This window comes from Phodopus roborovskii, unplaced genomic scaffold (assembly GCF_943737965.1).
Source record: "Phodopus roborovskii unplaced genomic scaffold, PHOROB, whole genome shotgun sequence".
NCBI classification, from domain to species: Eukaryota; Metazoa; Chordata; class Mammalia; order Rodentia; family Cricetidae; genus Phodopus; species Phodopus roborovskii.
This window is the reverse complement of record NW_026126550.1, coordinates 1660795-1680982: the sequence shown is the minus strand read 5'-3', so window position 1 is coordinate 1680982 and position 20188 is coordinate 1660795. Positions and strand designations below refer to the sequence as shown.

Genomic DNA, 20188 nt, shown 5'->3' with positions numbered 1-20188 from the left:
CTTCCACAGAATATCCCACTGGTCTGTTACATTGATGACATTGTGGTGATTGAATCAAGTGAGCAGGAGGCAACTTTGGATTCGTTGGTAACACATATGCACATCAGAGAATGTGAAATAAATACAAGCTTAATTTAAGGGCCTTCAGTGAAACTTTTAGTTCAGTGGTATTAAGATTAAGAATGAGTTATTACACCTGGCCCCTTCTACCACCAAGAAAGAAGCACAGTGTTTAGTAGTCCTATTTGAATTCTGGAGACAATACATTCCTCACTTAATTGTGCTACTCTGGCCCATATACCAAATGACTTGGAAGGCTGCTAGCTTTGAGTAGGGCCTGGAAGAAGTGAAGCTCTTCAACAGGTCCAGACTGTTATGTAGGCTGCTCTGCCACTTGGACCATGCAATCAGGTGTCAGTTGCAGATGGGATGCTGTTTGGAGGGTTTGACAGACTCCTCTAGGGGAGTCACAGAGGAGATCCTTAGGATTTTAGAGCAAAGTTTTACTTTCATCTTCAGACTCTCTCTGAGAGTCAGATCTTTGCCTTAGGGGAAACTGAATATTTGACAGTGGGCCACAGTGTTACCATTGTGACCTGAGCTGTACATCATAAACTAGGTGTTGTCTGATCCACCAAGCCCTAAAGTAGGATGTGCACAGTAGCAATCCATTATCAAATGGAAGTGAGCAGCTCCTGAGGGTATAAGCAAATTACACGAGGACATTGTCCAAATGCCTATGGTTTCTACTCTTGTTCAGATGTCTTCAGGGCTCAGGGGTGTGCCTTATGAATGGTTGGATAAGAGAAGTCTAGTCATGATTTCCTGATGGTTTGGTATGTTATACAGATACCACCCAGGAGATGCCAGTGAAAGAAAATCCTCACAGTGGGCAGAACTGCAGACATTACACATAGTTGTAGTTTTGCTTTGGAGGAGAAATGGTCAGATACACCAGTGTTTATTGATGCATTAGTTGTAGCCAATTGTTTGATGGGATAGTCGGGGAGTTGGAAAGAGCATGGTTAGAAAATTGGTGAGAAAGACATTTGAGGAAGATGTGAATCACTCTCTTTGGGCAACAAATATGGAGATACTTGGATACTTGTGTTCTATGTAATGTTCATCAAAAGGTGACATCAGAAGAGGAGTTCAGTAATCAGGTGGATAGGATGAACTGTTCTGTGGACAGTTAACCTCTTTTCCGAGCCATCCCTGTCATTGCCCAATGGCTCATGAACACAGTGGCCATGTGGCAGAGATGGAGGCTGTGTAGATGAGATAACATGGACTCCACTCACCAAGGCTGACCTGGCGACAGCTGTTGCTGAGTGTCAGATCTGCCAGCAGCAGAGATTAACACTGACCCTCAGATATGGCACCATTCATTGGGGTGACCAGCCAATAGCATGGTGGCTGTTGCACTTTGTCCTTACTGGAATGGATACTTTGGTTATGAATTTCAGTTTCCAGCATGTAATGCTTCTGCAAACACTACTATCTATAGACTTACAGAATGCTGTATCGACCATCATGTTATCCACACAGTATTACTTCTGTCTGAGGAACTCACTTCACAGCCAGAGAAGTGTGACAGTGGGCCCATGGCCACAGAATCCTCTTGTCTTACCTTGTTACCCACCATCCTGGAGCAGCTGGCCTGATAGTAGGATGGATCAGCCTTTTGAAGACACAGTTACAGTGCAGTGCCAGTTAGGTGACAGTAGCCTGGAGGGCTAGGGCAGGGTTTTAGCATATGCTTTGAATCAGGATCAAATTATGCTATGATGTCTCCCATAGCCAGGGTTCACGGGTCCAGTCCTTTAGGGGTGGGAAAGGGAATAGTACCACTCACTATCACCCCTAGTGGTCTACTGAATTCTAAGGCCATGTGACCAGAAATGGGGTTTATAACTGACATGAATGTTTCTGTCATATTTGTTAAGATTGTGTTTGTTCTTATATTTGTGTTTCCTTTTACTTTATCCTGTAGTGTATCTTTTAGTAGAGGGTAATTGTATTCTCCTCAATTGAGATAATATCAGTGCTTAATTGTATTTGGGATATTATAAAAATGTCCTTCAGAAAACATTACCACCTTTTCTAAAATATGTAATGCATTTGGTTTTAAGTGGGATAACGTATCACATTAAGCCTAATTATGACCTGGTTATTGCTTTTATTTTTAAATTAAACATGCATAATGAGATTTGATTGTGTGTCATGTTGACAAGGGGTAGAGTGTCAACTTGATTATATCTGGAATTAACTAAAAACCCAAGTGGTTAGGCACACCTGTGAGGGACGTTTACTTAATTGGATCATTTGAGGTAAGTCTTCTCTCACATGCCTAAGGAAGGTATGCTTTCTTCCTGTGTCATATTAGTTGAAGAATAAAATGTGGGGTGACAACCCAACACAGCTGATGAAAAAATCCAAAGCATAACTAGCTTCCTCTTAAATTTTTAGCCCTATCACATTCCCTTTCCCCAATGTGGTGTCTCCTTTAGGCACAGCCCTCATATTTGCATGACAGGCTTGGGGTCTTTCTTTCTTGAACTTATTAGACTTGACTGGAGTTGGACTGTTTCAGAAATGATCAGTTCTCCTGGTTATGGACAGGATCACAGCCTTTGCTGTGGACCCTTTGCCAGTCTTTGATTGTATTCATCCAGTGCTTCTTGAAGCTGCTCCTGCCGCCGTCCCCCCCCACCCCCCCGGAATAGCACTCACCAACTTATGGAAAGCCCTCTGGTTCCTACTCAAGTGGCCACTGAAAAAGCCCTGGATTACTATGATGTTGGAAAATGGTCTCCTGTTACCCACTGAGGACACGGAGCTTCCTATTTGGCCTCTCTAGCCTTTGTATAGCTGGGAATAGAATAAACATGACTACTGTGGTCCATAGCTCCATGTTGTTCTGATGTACTCAAATGGAGATGGTTGTGTCTCTGCAGCATTAGTGTTGATGTTGCAGGTCCTGTGATGACCTTTATTGCTCATACTTGGCAAACAGCTGGGCAATATCAAAAACAAGTTGATTAATCCTTCCTGTCACAATTAACCCAATGGTTAATGTACAAAGACAGCATTTCTACTCCAAGTGATATTTTATCACAAGGATTACACTATTGCTTCAAGTGACTCAAGACTATGGGGAGATGGAGGAGACTGGGTGACTGAGTGTGTGTTCATATCCTGACTTGGTATCTTTAGCTTAGTAATCATGGGAGACTCCTGAGGTGTGTGACTCCCCCCCCCCCCCCAGTTTTTCAAGACAAAGTTTCTCTGTAGCCCTGTCTGTCCTGGAGCTCACTCTGTAGAGTAGACCAGGCTGGCCTCACAAAGATCTGCCTGCCTCTGCCTCCTGAGTGCTGAGATTAAAGGCATGCGCCACCATTATGAGGTATGTGACTTGAGGTGCATTGTCTCAGGTTAGTCTGACTACAGAGTCGCTTCCAAGGGCGTTGACATAAGGTTAAACTTGGGAACTCAGAGTTTGCCTATAAAGATGTTCTCAGTGATGTGCACAGACACTTTGGTTCCTGGAGAGGCAGGACTCTTCTTCACCCAGTGAAGGGGATAGAGACATCTGTGTCTGATGGAGGGGCTGAAGTCAGCACTGGGAACTTTTTCTTCATGTTCTCCCTTGATGAATTGTGATCCTTAGAAGAAATCCCAAGGTGAGGTCCCAAAAGGACAGTCTGGGTGTCTTGATTACGTTCTTTTTCCCTGCCAGTTAAAGAATTCAAAGACAGGAAAAAGTCAAGTGCATCAGATGGCAGTGCAGACATCAGCAGACAGAACCAGCAGGTTGTAGAAAGGTGTTTATTGGGGGCAAGCAGACACATATGCAGCAGACAGGAAAAACCGGGAAACAGGTGAGGATTTGGAAAGCTGAAAAATCCAAGTTCCAAACTTCTGTTTAGCAAAGTTTAATTGACATATGAAGGGAAGAAAATTTAGGCCTAGCTATTTAAAGTAGAGAGCAGTTGGTTCTTCTGGGTGTCACAATCACCCAGGCAGCTGTCAATTTCACAGTTGTTTCCTTTTGTATTGATAATGCCAGTAGGTAAAAAGATATCAGTCACTTCAACAATAAACCCTAATTGTTCATTAGATAGAGATTCCATTAAAATGAAAGGAGTGTTGTTGATATACTCAGTGATACTCCATTGGAGAATCCTATCTGCTTCCTCCTCTCAGTGCTAGGATTTTTGTTTGGTCTGAACTTGTTTAGGTCTGATGTTTGTTGCCAGTCTCTGAATTTATGTTTTTGGTTGTGAGCCTAGCCTTTAATGGCTGAGCCATCTCTCCAGCCCCAGTCTCTGAATTTATATGTACATTATCCTGTTGTTTCTGGAAGACACTTGTTTTCTTGGGGCCATCTACCATCTCTTGCTCTTAAAGTCTTTCAGCCTTCACTTGGGTTCCTCGAGCCTTTAGGGGAGGGTTTTGATGAAGACATCTTATTTAGGATGCTCATTTTGTGTGCCCCAGAGTCACATTCTGCACATTATCCATTTGTGAGTCTGTTAATTCCCTTCTGATAAGGACTGAATGATGCACTGGTCTATGAATATAGCAGTTTGCCATTAGGAATAATTTTGTTATTTTAGTAGAATAATAGTCAAGTTTTTCTCTAGGGCCTATGAGCTATCTGGTCTCAGGTTTTTGGCTAGCTTAACAATGTCAGGTATGGGACTCATCTCATACCCGGGCCTTAAATCCAATTTAAAAAATGACTGGTTACTCCCAAAACATTTGTGCCACTATTATACCAGTTATATCTTGCAATCATACTGATACATGATAATGTGTTAAGCATCTTTTTTTATTGTATTGGTTCATGTAGAAGTTACTTTATTTATTTATTGTGATTGTGTATATGTTTTTGTGTCCCTGTGTGGTGTGTGCACATGTGCTGGTGCCATGGAGACCAAAGGTGTATTGGGTCCCCTGGACCTAGAGTGATAGAAGGTTTTGAGCCATTTGACATGGGATGCTGGGAACCAAACTAGGTATAAGCAAGCAGTTCTCTTAACTGCTGAACCATCTCTCCACTCCACATAGGAGTTTTACAAATATTTTCATGTTTCAGAAGTCAAAAAATGTTGTATACAAAAGCCTGAGCAAATATGGAATATTTCTATTGTTAGAAGTCACGCTTCACTGAAAAACTGGATAAGGAAAATGACACTAGTTTTTCACTTGAAGAGAATGTCTTTGTGGCCTTAACTTGACATCTCTAAGAAGATACCTAATACTAGAATTCAATTGATTGTAAAGCTTTAGAGTAGTTATAAGCATTAGTTCAGAAAGAGTAAATGATGGTTTTACTAAAAATAGACAGAAGAACCCAAAATGGTGGGTTAAGACTATTCGAGAAGGTTCTCTGTTCAGAACTGATAGGAATACAGTTCAGTTTCACTTTAAAAAAAAAATAGAGCAAAGCAAATCGACCCCTGTTTTATTAAAGGTACCATTTACATGGCCTAGACACTAGAATTGCTCCTTAAACTGAAAAAAATTTAATTATTGAGTATTCTTATCAAACATTTCTACATAGGTTGAAATTCCAAATAGAAAAATTTTTTTGATGACTTGGGATGTTCATGGCCTGCTTCCTGAATGCTGAATTACAGGCAAAAACCCTACATTTGGCTTCAGTTTGATCTTTTAAAGGGACATTTCAGGATAGCAATTTCAAATAATATGTTAAATAATACTGGGTCTTGGCATTGAGTGCCTTTCAGGTCCCACCCATGTCTACATTGTGGAGTTCAGAAAGGTAGAGCTCAGTATTCAGTCTCAGTGTGCCGTGAGGAGTACTTGGTTTTCACAGTTGAGTGAACATTTTGCCAGGCATTTTGTTTTTACCTATTTAGATGTACTTCTATGCTTGTCATGAAATTGAAGAATATCTCTTCAAATTTCAGTGAGTCAAATTGATAGAAATCTCTAAATTAGCTATAGCTGATAAAATGTATGCTTATCTGTAATAAGAAAAATTTCTGAATTTGAATTATTTATACCTTAGTTGATCTTAGATGCTGTTATATTATTTGTATATGTGTTTGTAGAAGAATATAAAAAAATGTTTTTTTTTTTTAAATGTATAGCTCCACCAAGTATGTTAGTGAAGGATGAATACGTTCATGACTTTGAGGGACAGCCATCCTTACCCACTGAAGGACATTCAATTCAGACCATCCAACATCCACCAAGTAATCGTGCATCAACGGAGACATACAGCGCCCCAGCTCTGTTAGCCCCGTCTGAGTCTAATGCTACCAGTACCACCAACTTCCCCAACATTCCTGTGGCTTCCACAAGTGAGTTATGCAGTCTGATGTAGTCGGAAGTTTTCCTAAACATTGAATATTTATGTGTAATCACTTGGAGAAACCCAAGTAAGTAAATATTTAAGCTGTTGTGGTCTTTTCTGGTGCTGGGTATGGTATTGGGGCCAAATGCATACTAGGTGGATTCTCACTCCTGAGCCATCACTCAGGCTGTAAATGTAGGTAAACATGTTAAATTGGTATGTGAATTCATTCTGGAGAAAATGGTGTTTGCAGTTTATTTAAAGTTTCTAATGTTGATGTGCAGTCAAATGTAAGGACTTTGGTTATAATCGTAATTTGAGATGTTATTTGCTATTACATGCATAAGTAAGAAGTTTCCTATATTCTTTAGATAGATTTTAGAGAAATATTTAAGTACTTGTCGAGGTAATTTTTTTATTATTGTATGTGTGAGTGTGTAATTGTGTGTGCGTGAGCGTGCATATGTGTGTGTGTGTGCATGCGGGCCACTGTATGTTTGTGGAGAATAGTGGACAACTTTGTGGAGTCAATTCTCTCCTTCCATCTTTACATGGGTTCTGAGTACCAAACTCAGGTCACTGACCTTGTGTAGCAAGAACCTTTTCCTATTGTGCCATCTCACTGGTCCAACAAACAGCTTTGAACCAAGATGTTTATAAAAAAATCTGTGTTGATGCAGTTGAAACCTTTCTTTTAGACCATTATTTTATCTGAGAGGGTAACTTTATAATAATCTTCTCAATTTCCTATTACGACTACTTGGAAAAGGGGCTTTTAAACAAACTTGCTTTTAATATTTATTGCCCCCAGGTAGACATTAAGTATTTTAACCAGTTTCAGTATAAAGCTAACATCCACATCCTTGAAAAGGATTCTTGTGGTAAAGATTTACCTTTTCCACTATGTCATAGGAGGTTCTCAGTCTGTGTTCCTTCTTTTCCTGTCTTTAATTCTTGGTCATACCAGTTGAAACTAGAACCTCTCCCATGCCAGAAAAATCCTTGACCACTGAACTACACCCCCAGCCCAGGATCTGTTTTTCTCAGAGCCTAATAAAGACAATTTATGTTGTTATTTATTTATTTAATTTTACAATACCAAAGATTGAACAGCCACCTGTTCACAAGTAATTTGCTTGCTTATTTTAAAAATTAAAAAAATTAACGTGTATGATGTATGTGTGATGTGTATGTTGTAGTATTCATGTAGAAGTCAGAGGACAGACTCTTTGGTCCTTTCTGTCTAGCTTGTTTGAGTCAGAGTTTCATATTGTTTTCAGTTACATATGCCAGGCTAGCTTGTCTGATAGGCTGGGGGTTCTAGTCTCTTCCTCCCATTTCATAGGAGGAATTACAGATTCACACTATTGTGTCTGTCCAGCTTTATGTGGATTCTGGGAATTAGAGCTGAGGGTTGCATGCTTGCAGGGCAAGTGCCTTATCCACTGAGACATCTTCCTAGCCCCCAATTATTATTACTGTTTATAAATTTAAACATTGTAGAGCATACAAATAGTATTGATTCATTTAATTACTAAGAGCATTATTTTAAAATCTGTATTGTCAAGAGATTGTTGACTGATACAAATTGATATTTGTTACTACCTACAATGTAGTATCTATGTTAGTATCAATTTAGACTCAACATTGAAATTTTAATCTTTGAGGTAAATAGAAGATTTATTTCTGAAATTGTTTTGCTCTCACCCCCTGACCCCTTTCCCTAATGCTGGGTATCCAAGCCATGATAGGCAAGCACTTTACTATTGAACTATGTGCCTGACCCCTGAATTGTTTCCAGAATTTTCCATTAGTCCATTCCACCACTGTAGTGGTCACAATCTTAGCACAGATAAATTGTGGGCACATATGACATGTATGTGTATGTATGTAGGTTTGAAGGGGCAAAGGAGGTTGAGGCAAGATTTCACTCCATAAGCCAGGAGGGCTTTGGACTCCTGGTGTTCCTGTATCAGCCTCTGAAATGCTGGGATTACATGTATGCAGCATGACACCTATTGTGCATCTATTTGCTCACTTGGAGTACAGCTGACAGAAGTGGTGGAGATGGGAAATAAAAGTGTAAATGGCTGCTGAGCCCAGGCAAGCACTTGTGTTTGTATTCTGTGAATATTGAGCTTTGTTAAGTTATTTCCAAAGTGACTTTGTTTTGACTTTTTCCTCCCCGCCCTGCAGGGAGTATGCTGGAAGGCCAGAAAAAGATGTGAATGAAATATATCCAATTCTGTCTTAATACTTTTTAAAGTAGATATTGTAGATTTTAGAACATGCAGTGAAATTTTTCTTTGTTTCTAAAAATATATGTGGATAAGAGTTAAAGGAAAGAAAAGAAACTAGATTAAAATAGAGGAATGGGAAGGTTATTTTACATGAGCTGATTTTACATTGTTTAAATCTGCTTTTCCTGAGTCTGTGGTAGTTCTTAGTATAAATGAGTGCTGTGGTTTTGCAGGGCCTTGTTTTAAGGATTTATGCTGTGTAGGGAGGAGAAATTTTTATTTTCTTGTTTGTTTACTTTGAGGCAAAAATATTACATTATAACCCAGCTGAGCTGGCCTTGAGTTCTTCTTGCTTAGCTTTCTTCCTGCTGTGATTGAGGCCATACCCACTGTGCCTGGCAAGTTCCTCTTGATGCTTAGATTGTAGTGACTTTAAGTATCTTCATCTGATTGCACTCTATTTAAGAGAAAAGTGTCATTGACAAATAATAGTAAAAACATTCCAGTGTTTTCCAAATGGGATAAACATGACCTAATGCTTGCTTTAAGAAATAGCCTTTTTCCACTTATAAAATAAACCCGATAAATGGCAGATAATAAAACATAATGGAATATATTTTGAACAGAATAGGAGCCAAATGAAACCATTTTGTTGGTGCATTACAGAAGGAGCAGCTGATTTAATACAAATCTGGGCATACAGTGACATTCTTGACATGGTTCTGATGTTTTTAAAAGGACTTGAAGAGATTCAAAATAGAGCTTTTTGTTTTTTTACCAAGTTCAGCAGTGGAGCTAGTTGTTTTATGTTCACTTGTTACCCTTGCCATCCTATCCCATTTAAAATACTTAACCTCCTGTGTTTTGTTGTTGTTGTTATACGCCATTGTCCTGCCATTACCAGCACCAGTGCCATGTTAATTAACTTTCTGTTGTCAACATTTTCTTTTCTGGGTTTTGGGGATACAAATCAGGAAAGTCCAGAGTGGTCTCAGGTAAAATACCTGGGGATTGAACCAATGCTTCTAAAGCTGTTGTGATAGCCTAGACAGGTAGTGTGTTCCTTAGCATTTGAAGAGGATCTGTGAAGAAAGAGGCCATTAACATTAGGAAAACATTCCTTTTTAAAAAATTTCATTTCATGTGCATTGGTGTTTTACCTATATGTATGTATGTCTGTGTGAGGGCATTATATTCCCCAAAACTGAAGTTATAGATGGTTGTGAGCCACCATGTGAGTGATGGGAATCATTCTGGAAGTGCTCTTAACTGCTGAGCCACCTCTCCAGCCCCAGGAAAACATTTCTTAAGAAAAGGGTAACTTGAGCAATTCTGAAGGTTTCTTAAACGCTTTTAGCTTTTTTATTTGATAGGCAATGGGTGAGCTCCACTTTTGGCCCACCTTTATAATTGTGGATTACTAGACATAATTAGACCTTCATTTTTGTATAAGAGCATAAACTTGCATGTGCCATGTTAATGTCTTCTTATTTCTCTAGGTCAGCCGGCCAGTATTCTGGCAGGCAGCCATAGTGAAGGACTGTTGCAGATAGCTTCAGGGCCTCAGCCAGGACAGCAGCAGAACGGATTTACTGGTCAGCCAGCTACTTACCATCATAGTATGTACATGCTTTTTAAAATCCTTTGAGTAGTTGAGAAAAAAACAGGCAGCCTTTATAAAAGCAAATTAATGCATATGGGCCTTAATTTTTAGACAGCACTACCACCTGGACTGGAAGTAGGACTGCACCATACACACCTAATTTGCCTCACCACCAAAACGGCCATCTTCAGCACCACCCGCCTATGCCGCCCCATCCTGGACATTACTGTAAGCTCTCGTTTTCATTGTAAGCAGGGCCTTTTTCTTTTCTAGCTAGAACTTTGATTTCTGTTTTCTTAAAAAATGGTTTTGCATCTTTTACTCATCTTACAATTTATTTTCATTAAATAATGAGTGCTGTTTACTTTTTCAGTTTTGTTTTTTTTTTGTAAATAGTTTCTTTTGCACTAAAGTTCACTAAGCACATTCATTTCTCTGTTGCCGATGGTTCATAAACACCACATTGATTTCCATCCATTTGTTTGTTTTCTGTGTGGTTTTAGGTCTTGTGTGTTATCCACCCACAGTCTACTGAAGCCCTTGAGTACTGTGATCTCAAGGTTTCCATCACCATAGAATCAATGCAGTAGATACTATAGATACTTAGGGGCTGAACCTATTAATTCTCCATGTAGGTGTGATTGGGAAGGATACTCTACAGACAGTCCAGTTTCAGACAGAATAGGAACATTGTTGATGAAAAAAAAAAAAAAAAAGAATACACACACACACACACACACACACACACACACGTAAATATAAAATCCCTTTTCCTTTCATTTTAAGATTAATAGTACCAAAAATATTGGAAATGTAAAAAAGGCATAAATGATAAGCTCCTTAAAATCTTATAACCTGGGCATATTCACTTTTATTATTTCCTTCCATTCATATAAATGGGTATGCGTGTTTGTGTGTGTGAGATATGTTGTTACGTATTGTTACGTATCAGTTACATTACTATCTTTCCAAATGTTCAGAGAATGACTGCCTGGACCAGTGTGTAGGGTTTTGGGTTTGTGCTATGATTGCTGGTCACTTATTTAAACTTATTAAGCCTCAGGATTGTAATTTTATCTGCTTGAAACAACATTGTAAGAAGTGAGTTTAGTAATTCAGTAAGGGTTTTAGTCCAATGTGTTAACAAATAATAAACTTTCAATTATGATAGCTATCGCTCCAATATACAAATACTCCTAACTTAATAAGCATAAGCACTTATTTTTAGAATAGATTAGCAATTTAAATCATTATAAATGCATTGTAAATTATACTGGTGTGTTACATGAATAATTTATAATCTGCATTAAATATTACATGTATAACCTTGTAAATTGTTAAATAGTATTCATCAATAACACTTCAAAGTTAGCTATTAGTATCACAAAAAAAATTCAGGAAATAAGCTTTTAAATTTTTGGACATGGCTAAACTTGATATAGACAAGTCTTAAGGCTTTTGATATTTATATTTAAAGTTTATTAAACATTTTGGCATTGGAAAACTTTTAATAATAAAACAGGATTTTTATTATATTTTCTTTAGGGCCAGTTCACAATGAACTTGCATTCCAGCCTCCCATTTCCAATCATCCAGGTAAGTATATTTCAATATTGATTCCCTATATGTAGATTTTTATGTACATGTATGCCAGGGGATTATATTACAGAGCAACTAAACTCAGTGTAGTATTCATTATGACTTAATCAGCTGTTTAAAAGTAGCTGATAGTCACACATAAATTATATTTAATTCTTTTTTTTTGTTTTTGAGTGAGAAGTTTTATTAGAAAGGGGAGGAAGGGGGAAGGGAAGAAAAAAGAGGTAAAGAGACATAGAGAGGACACACTGTATGAAAGAAAGTAAAAATTGTGTTTTAAAATGAGATACTAAGTACAGAATTGTCAGGTTTCTGCATTGAATACATAAATATGCAGCAGAATGAAACTAAGCTTAAGTAGAATAGCTTCAAACCTGTCTCTTAAAAAGCCAGGAAGAGGCTAGTGAGATGGCTACTAAGGTGGGTGAAAGTGCTTGTTTGCTGACTGTTAATTATTTGTGACATGATATGATTCCTTCATTAAGGATTTTTACTTACAGGGGGCTGGGGAGATGGTCCAGCAGTCAGGAGCAGTGGCTAGCTGCTCTCATCAGCATCCATGTAGCAGCTCTTACCCATCTATAACTGCAGTGCAAGGTGGTCTGGTGCTCTGTTGTGGCCTCTGTGGGCTCTGCACACATGATAAACACACATATATGCAGACAAACATACAAAATACTAATAAATAAATCTAAAAAAAAAAAAAGATTTTTACTATAGCTTCACAGATGGATGGTAGTGGCCCACGCCTTTAATTCCAACATTAAGTGGGCAGAAGCAGGCTGATCTCTGAGAAACTGTCTTGAACCAAAAGAATATTCACAAATGTCAAAACTGGTGTTGTAAGCAATCATTTAGGCATATTTTATTTCCTAAACAAATATATTTATAGAATTACATTTGTACTGATTTGACTGGATTGCTGTTAAAAAGTATTTTTAAGACACAGTCTCCCTGTATAGCCTAGGCTGGCCTGGAACTCACTATGCAGCCCAGGCTGACCTCATTCACATGCCTTTGTGTGCCGTATTAATTCCTCATTGGAAAGTGCTCAATTGCTTGACAGATTTTTGCCAAGCAATTAGGTATTTTTATGTATTAGCTACTCCCATTGCTCTGACAAAGTACCTGAAAAAAGCAACTTAAGGAAGAAAGGGTTTATTTTGGCTCACAGGTGAGAATATAGCTCACCATTGCAGAGAAGTGAGTGACAGATGTCTTTGGTGACTACTGACTACTGCTGCTGACACTTGTCTGCAAGTTCAAATTCATGTTGTTGTTGCCCAACTGCAGCATATTTTCATATTTTCCTGCTCCAGTTTTTGTTTTTTCTTTAGACCCAGATGAGAGCCATGAGCAGTAACTATGACACGGATAAAATCATCAGTTTTGAGATCTCATCCACCTAGCACATTAGCCCATTACAAGTTTGGTCTCACTCAATTTTCCAGAACGCAGGCAGAATCCAGCCAGAGTCTAGACAGGCTCTAATAGGAATGACCTTTACCTAGTTTCAGATAAAACACCTGGCCTCCACTGTCCGAATTTCTCTGCATTCTCCTTTTCCAAACTCATACCAGAATAATCCCCTTAGCTCTACTTAACAGCATTCTAGGGCTTCTCTAGATCTAAGTTCCCCCATCCCCCCTTAGTTTCAGAGACTTAAGAACCACACAGTTGAGTGTATCAGGGCCAGTGTATCAGGGCCGCCGTCCTGTTTCTTGCTACTGTGTCTCTGTTTTACTTGTTACTGTGAGAAAGTGTGTGATATAAAAAAGGCAGGGTTAAGCCAGTTGTTGGTGGTGCACACCTTTAATCCCAGTGCTCGGGAGGCAGAGGCAGGAGGATCTCTGTGAGTTCAAGGCCAGCCTGGTCTACAGAGCTAGTTCCAGGACAGGCTCCAAAGCTACACAGAGAAACCCTGTCTCAAAAAACAAAACAAAACAAAGGCAGTTTTAATTTCAGCTGGGGTACAGTTTTACATAGTCGGGATGCCATTATCGCAGGAGGATTAGGAGTGGGTCACATTGCATTTGCAGTCAGGAAACAGGATCTATGCTCTGCTGTCTTCCTGTTTGTTCACCCAAAGGGGCTGTCTGTATGGATCAATGGCCACCATTCACATTGAGAGTGGGCCTTCCTGTCTTGGTTAACCCAAGCTGTTACACACATTCCCAGAACTTTGTCTGTTGGGTGAGTATAGGTCCTGTTGACAGTCAGTTGATATCACAGTCCAGTAAAATGTTTTTCTTTTTTAGCTTATTTAAATTTTTTTTTCTTTTATTTTGGGGGGGTGAGGTGGGGGTTGGAGACAGTTTCTCTACATAGCCCCAGCTGTCCTGGAACTCACTCTGTAGACCTGGCTGATCTTGAACACATAGAAATCCACCTGCCTTTGCCTCCCGAGTGCTGGGAGTAAAGGTGTGTGTTCACTACTCCTGTTAAGTTTTCTCCTCAGAATTTGATTCCTGAGTATTCTATTTTAAGTTTTAGGTGTCACTACTTCATTTTTTTTTCCTGGAGGAACTTGAAATGCAGGCTGGTTTGTATCATTCTAAGTATCATTTCAGATTGTTGAAAGTTTTGGTTCATATTATACAGAATTTGTAACACCTGATGGAAATAAATCTGCAGACAAAACCCTTAACACCCTTCCTAATCTCTCAGAAGTTCTTCCTCTGAGCCAATACAGGGCTTTCATTTAGGTCTTGAGTTATCAGACAGAATGTTCCTTAGCTTTCTAGGCTGAAGTGTTCTTCCAGTGTCCTGTTTTATAACGTTCCTCCTCCTCTACCCCATCCTCCAGTCCCTGTCTTCCTCATCTGTTCTAATTATCTTTGTAGTGTTGTTCATGACCTGTGTTCCATATTGATTTGTTTGCTCATTTGCCTGCTCTGTACCTGCTTAGGTACCTTTGTGAGGGACTATGAACAGTTTTGTTTGCTGCTTTGCAAATAATTCCCTAGATGTTTGTATATATCTGTTAAACAAATTACATGTATATGAACTTTTTTAAATAATGGAAGCAAAAATCAGAAATAAATCATGGTATTTGCAATCTGAGTATTGTCTCTCCTCCCCATTCCTCCTCTGCTAGCCATCTAAAATTATTGTTATTCAAATGAATAGACTGTACTGGTTCACTAAAATGACTTCTAAAATATGCCTTGTGCATGTAGGATGTATGTACATTGGCTCTTTGATGTTTGAGAGACAATTAAAAATCTGTAAAACAACTGTGCATAAGTGTAAGTGGGAATATGTCAGCTGGTTTAGGTATTTTGTCCTAGTTAAGGGTCTGTAAAATCAGACATAGACTACATCTTAGGGTTAGTGTACTTTTTAAAAAGGAAAGTTCAGACAACAGAACAGATGTGCAATCAAATGAACTATCATGATAGAATAGTTTATTTTAAAGTCTGATTTCTTTCTTTTTTTTTTTTTTTTTTTTTTTTTTGTGGGGGTTGGTTTTTTGAAGCAGGGTTTCCACTCTGTAGACAAGGCTGGCCTGGAACTTGTAGAGATCCCCCTGCTTCTGCCTCCCAAGTGTTAGGATTAAAGGTGTGCACTACTACTGCCCAGCTAGTCTGATTTCTTGTGTTCTTTAAATTCTCAGTTCATTTGGTCCTTAGAGTGTCAAGGTGTAAGTACTGGCTGCAAATAAGATATGGAATCACTATTTTTTAAGTGTATTACATTATTTTAATCCAATCCTTTTATGTGCTTCACTAATTCCTTGTCTATTCAACTTTGTCTAGGTTTGTTTCATGGGTGAAAGTACTTCCCTCCCTATATTTTTTATTACATGGATGGTTTTTTTTTTTTTTTTTTTTTTTAATGTATTTCCTATAGCTCCTGAGTATTGGTGTTCCATTGCTTACTTTGAAATGGATGTTCAGGTAGGAGAGACATTTAAGGTTCCTTCAAGCTGCCCTATTGTAACTGTGGATGGATATGTGGATCCCTCTGGAGGAGATCGATTTTGCTTGGGTCAACTCTCCAATGTTCACAGGACAGAGGCTATTGAGAGAGCAAGGTATGTTTAAAGAGTAAAAAGATTGAATAGTACAGTATCTTTTCTTCAAGATTATTATTTTTCTATGTATACGAGACTTAAATATGAAGGATTAAAGTCATCATAAATTGTAAACATTCCATTTCAATTTTAGGCATTTACATTGTGTTTTTATGACTTCTGTCTGTGCTATCCCATGCAGTAACCATTAGCCACACGTGTTTTTTGAACACTTAATATGGCTCATGTATTGAATAGCTGAATTTTAATTGTATTTTAAATAGCTGTGTGTTGTTAGTGGCTGTTGATTTGGACACTATGGAAATTATATGTGGCTGGAGAGATGACTCAGTCATTTAAAGCATTTGTTATTATTTTAGAGGACTGGAGTTCAGTTCCCACCACCCACAATTGCCTGTAACTAGCTCCAAGGAGTCTATCTGATGCTGACTTCTGAGCTGCATGGGCACCTCCCCTAACACGTAGGTGTGCACATGCACACATACATGTGCACAAATAAAAATAAAATCTTTTTTAAAAGTAAAGAATTTACCTCATTGAATTGTAAGGGTTAAATGAAATTTGGGTATTATATTTTTTTTATTCTTGCTATGTACCTGAGTAAAACTTTCTATAAATAAGATGAAATGTAATTAATTGTCTTTCCTTCATAAGGTTGCACATAGGCAAAGGTGTGCAGCTGGAATGCAAAGGTGAAGGTGATGTTTGGGTCAGGTGCCTTAGTGACCATGCAGTCTTTGTGCAGAGTTACTACCTGGACAGAGAAGCTGGGCGAGCACCTGGCGATGCTGTTCATAAGATCTACCCAAGTGCATATATAAAGGTCAGTTGCATTTATATTTGAATGCTTACACTTAAAAATCTCTTTGTTGCTTGAAGCCTGAAAATGGAGGTGAGAGGAGGGGAAATCTGTCTTATGTTGGTATGTTTTGATCAGAGGTGGTGAGACAGTCTTGTGATGGGAACATTCAGTAGGAGGAGGTAGGAGAATTGTGAGTTCAAAGCCATTCTGAGCTGTATACGTGGTAGATTTTAGATCAGTCTTGGCTGCCTAATGATACCGTATTTCAACAAACAAAAGTACCACTACAACAGAGTATGCATGTGTTTTGAATATAAGACACATTTTCTGGAGATCTGTTTATTATTGTAAGCAGCTGTTTAGTTTTGTGGTTACTTTTATGTCCTAGTGTTTTCAAGTCTGTGAAGTCATTTAGAGTGATACACAGATTCTTGAAAATATTGAATGAAACCTCCCAACTCATATTCTTTTACACTAAATTGGTGAAAATCAAACTCTAGAATTTCACTTTAGCATGTGTTTAAAGGTTTATGGAAAACAGTTCTGAATTCTAAGGTTAATAGTTTTCCAAGGGATGGAATATTTTTTTTCAGTGCTAGGCATCTGCTCTGCCACTGAGCTATGTCCTCAACCCCTCATAAAACTGAAAATTAAGATGCCAAGAAGCTGGAGATAGCTTTTACTGATTATTACATATTTAACACGTCTCAATTTTATTTTTAACATATATTCTTTGGGGAAGACAAAAATAGGCCCAGTGAGCTTAGGTATATTTTCAATTTCAGATTTTTCAGCCTTTGAGCACCTTCCTTATCAGCTGTTATGCATGGTATTACTGTGTTGAGTCCTTCTGAAAGGACTCTGTATCATTTCAGTTACAGTTTAGTCAAAGAGTGCCTGGTGTGGTGTCAGGGTTGGTTGGATACAGTGTTTAACTGTGTAGCCCTGCTTGGCCTTGAAATTCTGATTATACATGTGAACCACCACCTGGCCCTTTTTGTGATGCTTAGAAACATGCCAGCTATAGAGAAAATGACAACTCCCACATTCTTTTTTCTTTTAGATTTTTATTTACTTATTTTTCTTATTTTACATATCAGTCCCAGTTCCCTTTCTATCTCATCCCCCTGCCCTTCCACCCCCCCCCCCCCACACACACACTTCACATATAGGGTAATGCCTTCCTGGAAGGGTCATCTAAATCTGTCAAGTTATTTGGAGTAGGGACTAGGCCCTCCCTCCTGCCTCTAGGTTAAGGGAGTATTCCTCTATGGGGAACATGCTCCCAAAGGCCTTCTGTGCAACAGGGATACATCCTGGTTCCACTGTCAGAGTTCCCATAGACTGCCCAGGCGTTCTAACAGAGACCCATGTTCAGGGGGTCTGAGTCAGTCCCATGCTGGATTCCCAGCTATCAGTCTGGGGGCCCATTAGCTCCTCCTTGTTCAGGTCAGCTGCCTCTGTGGGTTTCTGTAGCCTGGTCTTGTCCTCCCTCTCTGCATCTGGATTCCAGTTGGGCTCAGTGTTTAGCTGTTGGTGTCTGCTTCTGTTTCCATCAGCTACTAGATGAGGGCTCTATGATGATGGATAAGTAGTCGTCAATTTCTGTAGGGAGCCGTCCCTGCATTCTCCATTACCAGATGGCGCACACTCAGGATCCTTCTGCAGTAAAGCTTTAATGCATCTTGAGAGGGAGAGCATAAGCTTACAGAGCGGAGACCCCAAACATCCAAAACCCAACCCTTATATAGGTTTACAACCTTCGCCTCGGACATGTCACCTCCTGATTGGCTGCAGCCCATCGGCCCATATAACGCCACGGGAGAGGCAGAGGCCAAGGGAGGGAAAATCACCCTGCACCTGCGCACTGACTTGTTTACTCTCAACGCCAGCCGGATGCAGGCACCATCTTGTAATGGAGAATGCAGGGACGGCTCCCTACATCTTTCATTATCAGGGAAGAGCATTTATGGTAGCTTTTCCACTGTTGCTCAAAATGTTAGTTGAACTCCCACGTTCTTATGGACCTTGACAACTGTGGTTTTACCAGTCTTTGTTTCTCCCCCACACTTTGTTAAAGTTTTGGCATGGGGTGATTTTACAACATTTCCATCATTGTATAGTTTGCTCATAGAATACTCCATTCGAAATTTGTTTATATTTTATAACTTTTCTACAAGGAATTTTTATATTTTGTCATTTATATTAATCTTTGTTTTGTTTTGAGGCAGGGTTTCATGTAGCCCAGGCTGGCATTACACTTGTTAAGTAGCCAAGGTTGGTCTTGAGCTGCTGATCTTCTTCCCTCTGCCTTGCTCTGGCCTGAGTCACTACATCCAGTTTAATGGGATGCTAGAATCTGTCTGATCTGTTAGTGGCATTGGATTTATATGATTTTTACTTCATTTTGTTTCATAGGCAAATTTTTTCTGTATTAGTTTGGGTTGCTATTTCTGTGAAGAGACACCATGACCATAGCAACTCTTGTAAGCCAGTCCAATTAAATGTTTTCTTTGGTTTTTTGGTTTTTGTTTTTGTTTTGTTTGTTTGTTTGTTTTTTAGTTCAGAGGTTCCTTATCATCTTGGTGGGTGGCATGCAGTTAGGCATGGTGCTGGCAAAGGAGCTGAGAGTTCTATATCTATATCCTCAGGCAACAATAAGGAGTCTGTCTATACTGTCACTTGAGCATAGGAGACCTTAAAGCCCACCCTCACAGTGACACACTTCCTCCAACAAAGCCACACCTCCTAATAGTGCTGCTCCCTATGAGCTTGAGGTCAGTTACATTCAATCAGATACATTTCCTATCATTACTTTTCCCTATAGGGCAATTTTGTTTGCCACTAGAATCCACGTTTTAGAACCACATCTTATAATTAGGAGGTAGGGAAACTTTGTCTTTTGGGGGGAAATCTAGTTCCTGTATCTGAGTATGCACAGGATTAAATTCTCTTGGCCTCATTTCTTTGATACCTCTGCTGTGGGTACTATTTGCTTCCTATCTGAACTGACTGTCAAACTATTTCGTTAGTACTTGATTCATTTTCAGATACCTAGTTGTTGCCCTGAGAGTTTGCCCATTGTCCCTTTTCATACTGTGAACAATTGGATCCTGTCTTTTTTACTCTCTTACATACAGTCTTGGCAGTGGTAGCTTCTGCCTTCAGTCTTAGCTGTCTGCTGTGAGGTTTTCTTCCTTCCTTCCTTCCTTCCTTCCTTCCTTCCTTCCTTCCTTTCTTTCTTTCTTTCTTTCTTTCTTTCTTTCTTTCTTATTAGTTGATAGTTTGATTCTTTTGGCTTTCTTTCTTATTAGTTGATAGTTTGATTCTTTTGGCTAGCCTGGATCATTTATTGAACAGTTGTGGTTAAGTTTTGGTAAATCGTTTTAGTATTCCATCATAATGAACAGATTTTTATTCTAATCTAAATATTTTTGCAATGAAGTATAGATAGTAACTTGTGGGACAGAAAATTTGGCATTACGGCAACATTCTACTTTGTCCTATTAGCTGTTCAAGATTTCAAAAGTCATTTATTTGTTTACACAGGGTCTCACTATGTAGCTCTGACTATCCTGGA

The 20188-nt window shown here is 39.0% G+C and overlaps 1 protein-coding gene across 3 annotated transcripts in view; it reads left to right on the top strand.

The window, feature by feature from the left end:
* Positions 1-20188, top strand: part of Smad4 (SMAD family member 4) — a 53690-nt gene that overhangs the window by 20863 nt on the left and 12639 nt on the right. Inside the window, exons 5-10 of one of the 3 annotated variants that reach the window (XM_051201256.1) lie at positions 6123-6335; positions 10068-10187; positions 10283-10399; positions 11717-11767; positions 15623-15806; positions 16461-16629. In XM_051201256.1, the coding sequence (XP_051057213.1) occupies positions 6123-6335; positions 10068-10187; positions 10283-10399; positions 11717-11767; positions 15623-15806; positions 16461-16629 (854 nt within the window). The remainder of the gene's footprint in view (positions 1-6122; positions 6336-10067; positions 10188-10282; positions 10400-11716; positions 11768-15622; positions 15807-16460; positions 16630-20188) is intronic. The other 2 variants (XM_051201257.1, XM_051201258.1) reach the window with 2 other exon arrangements.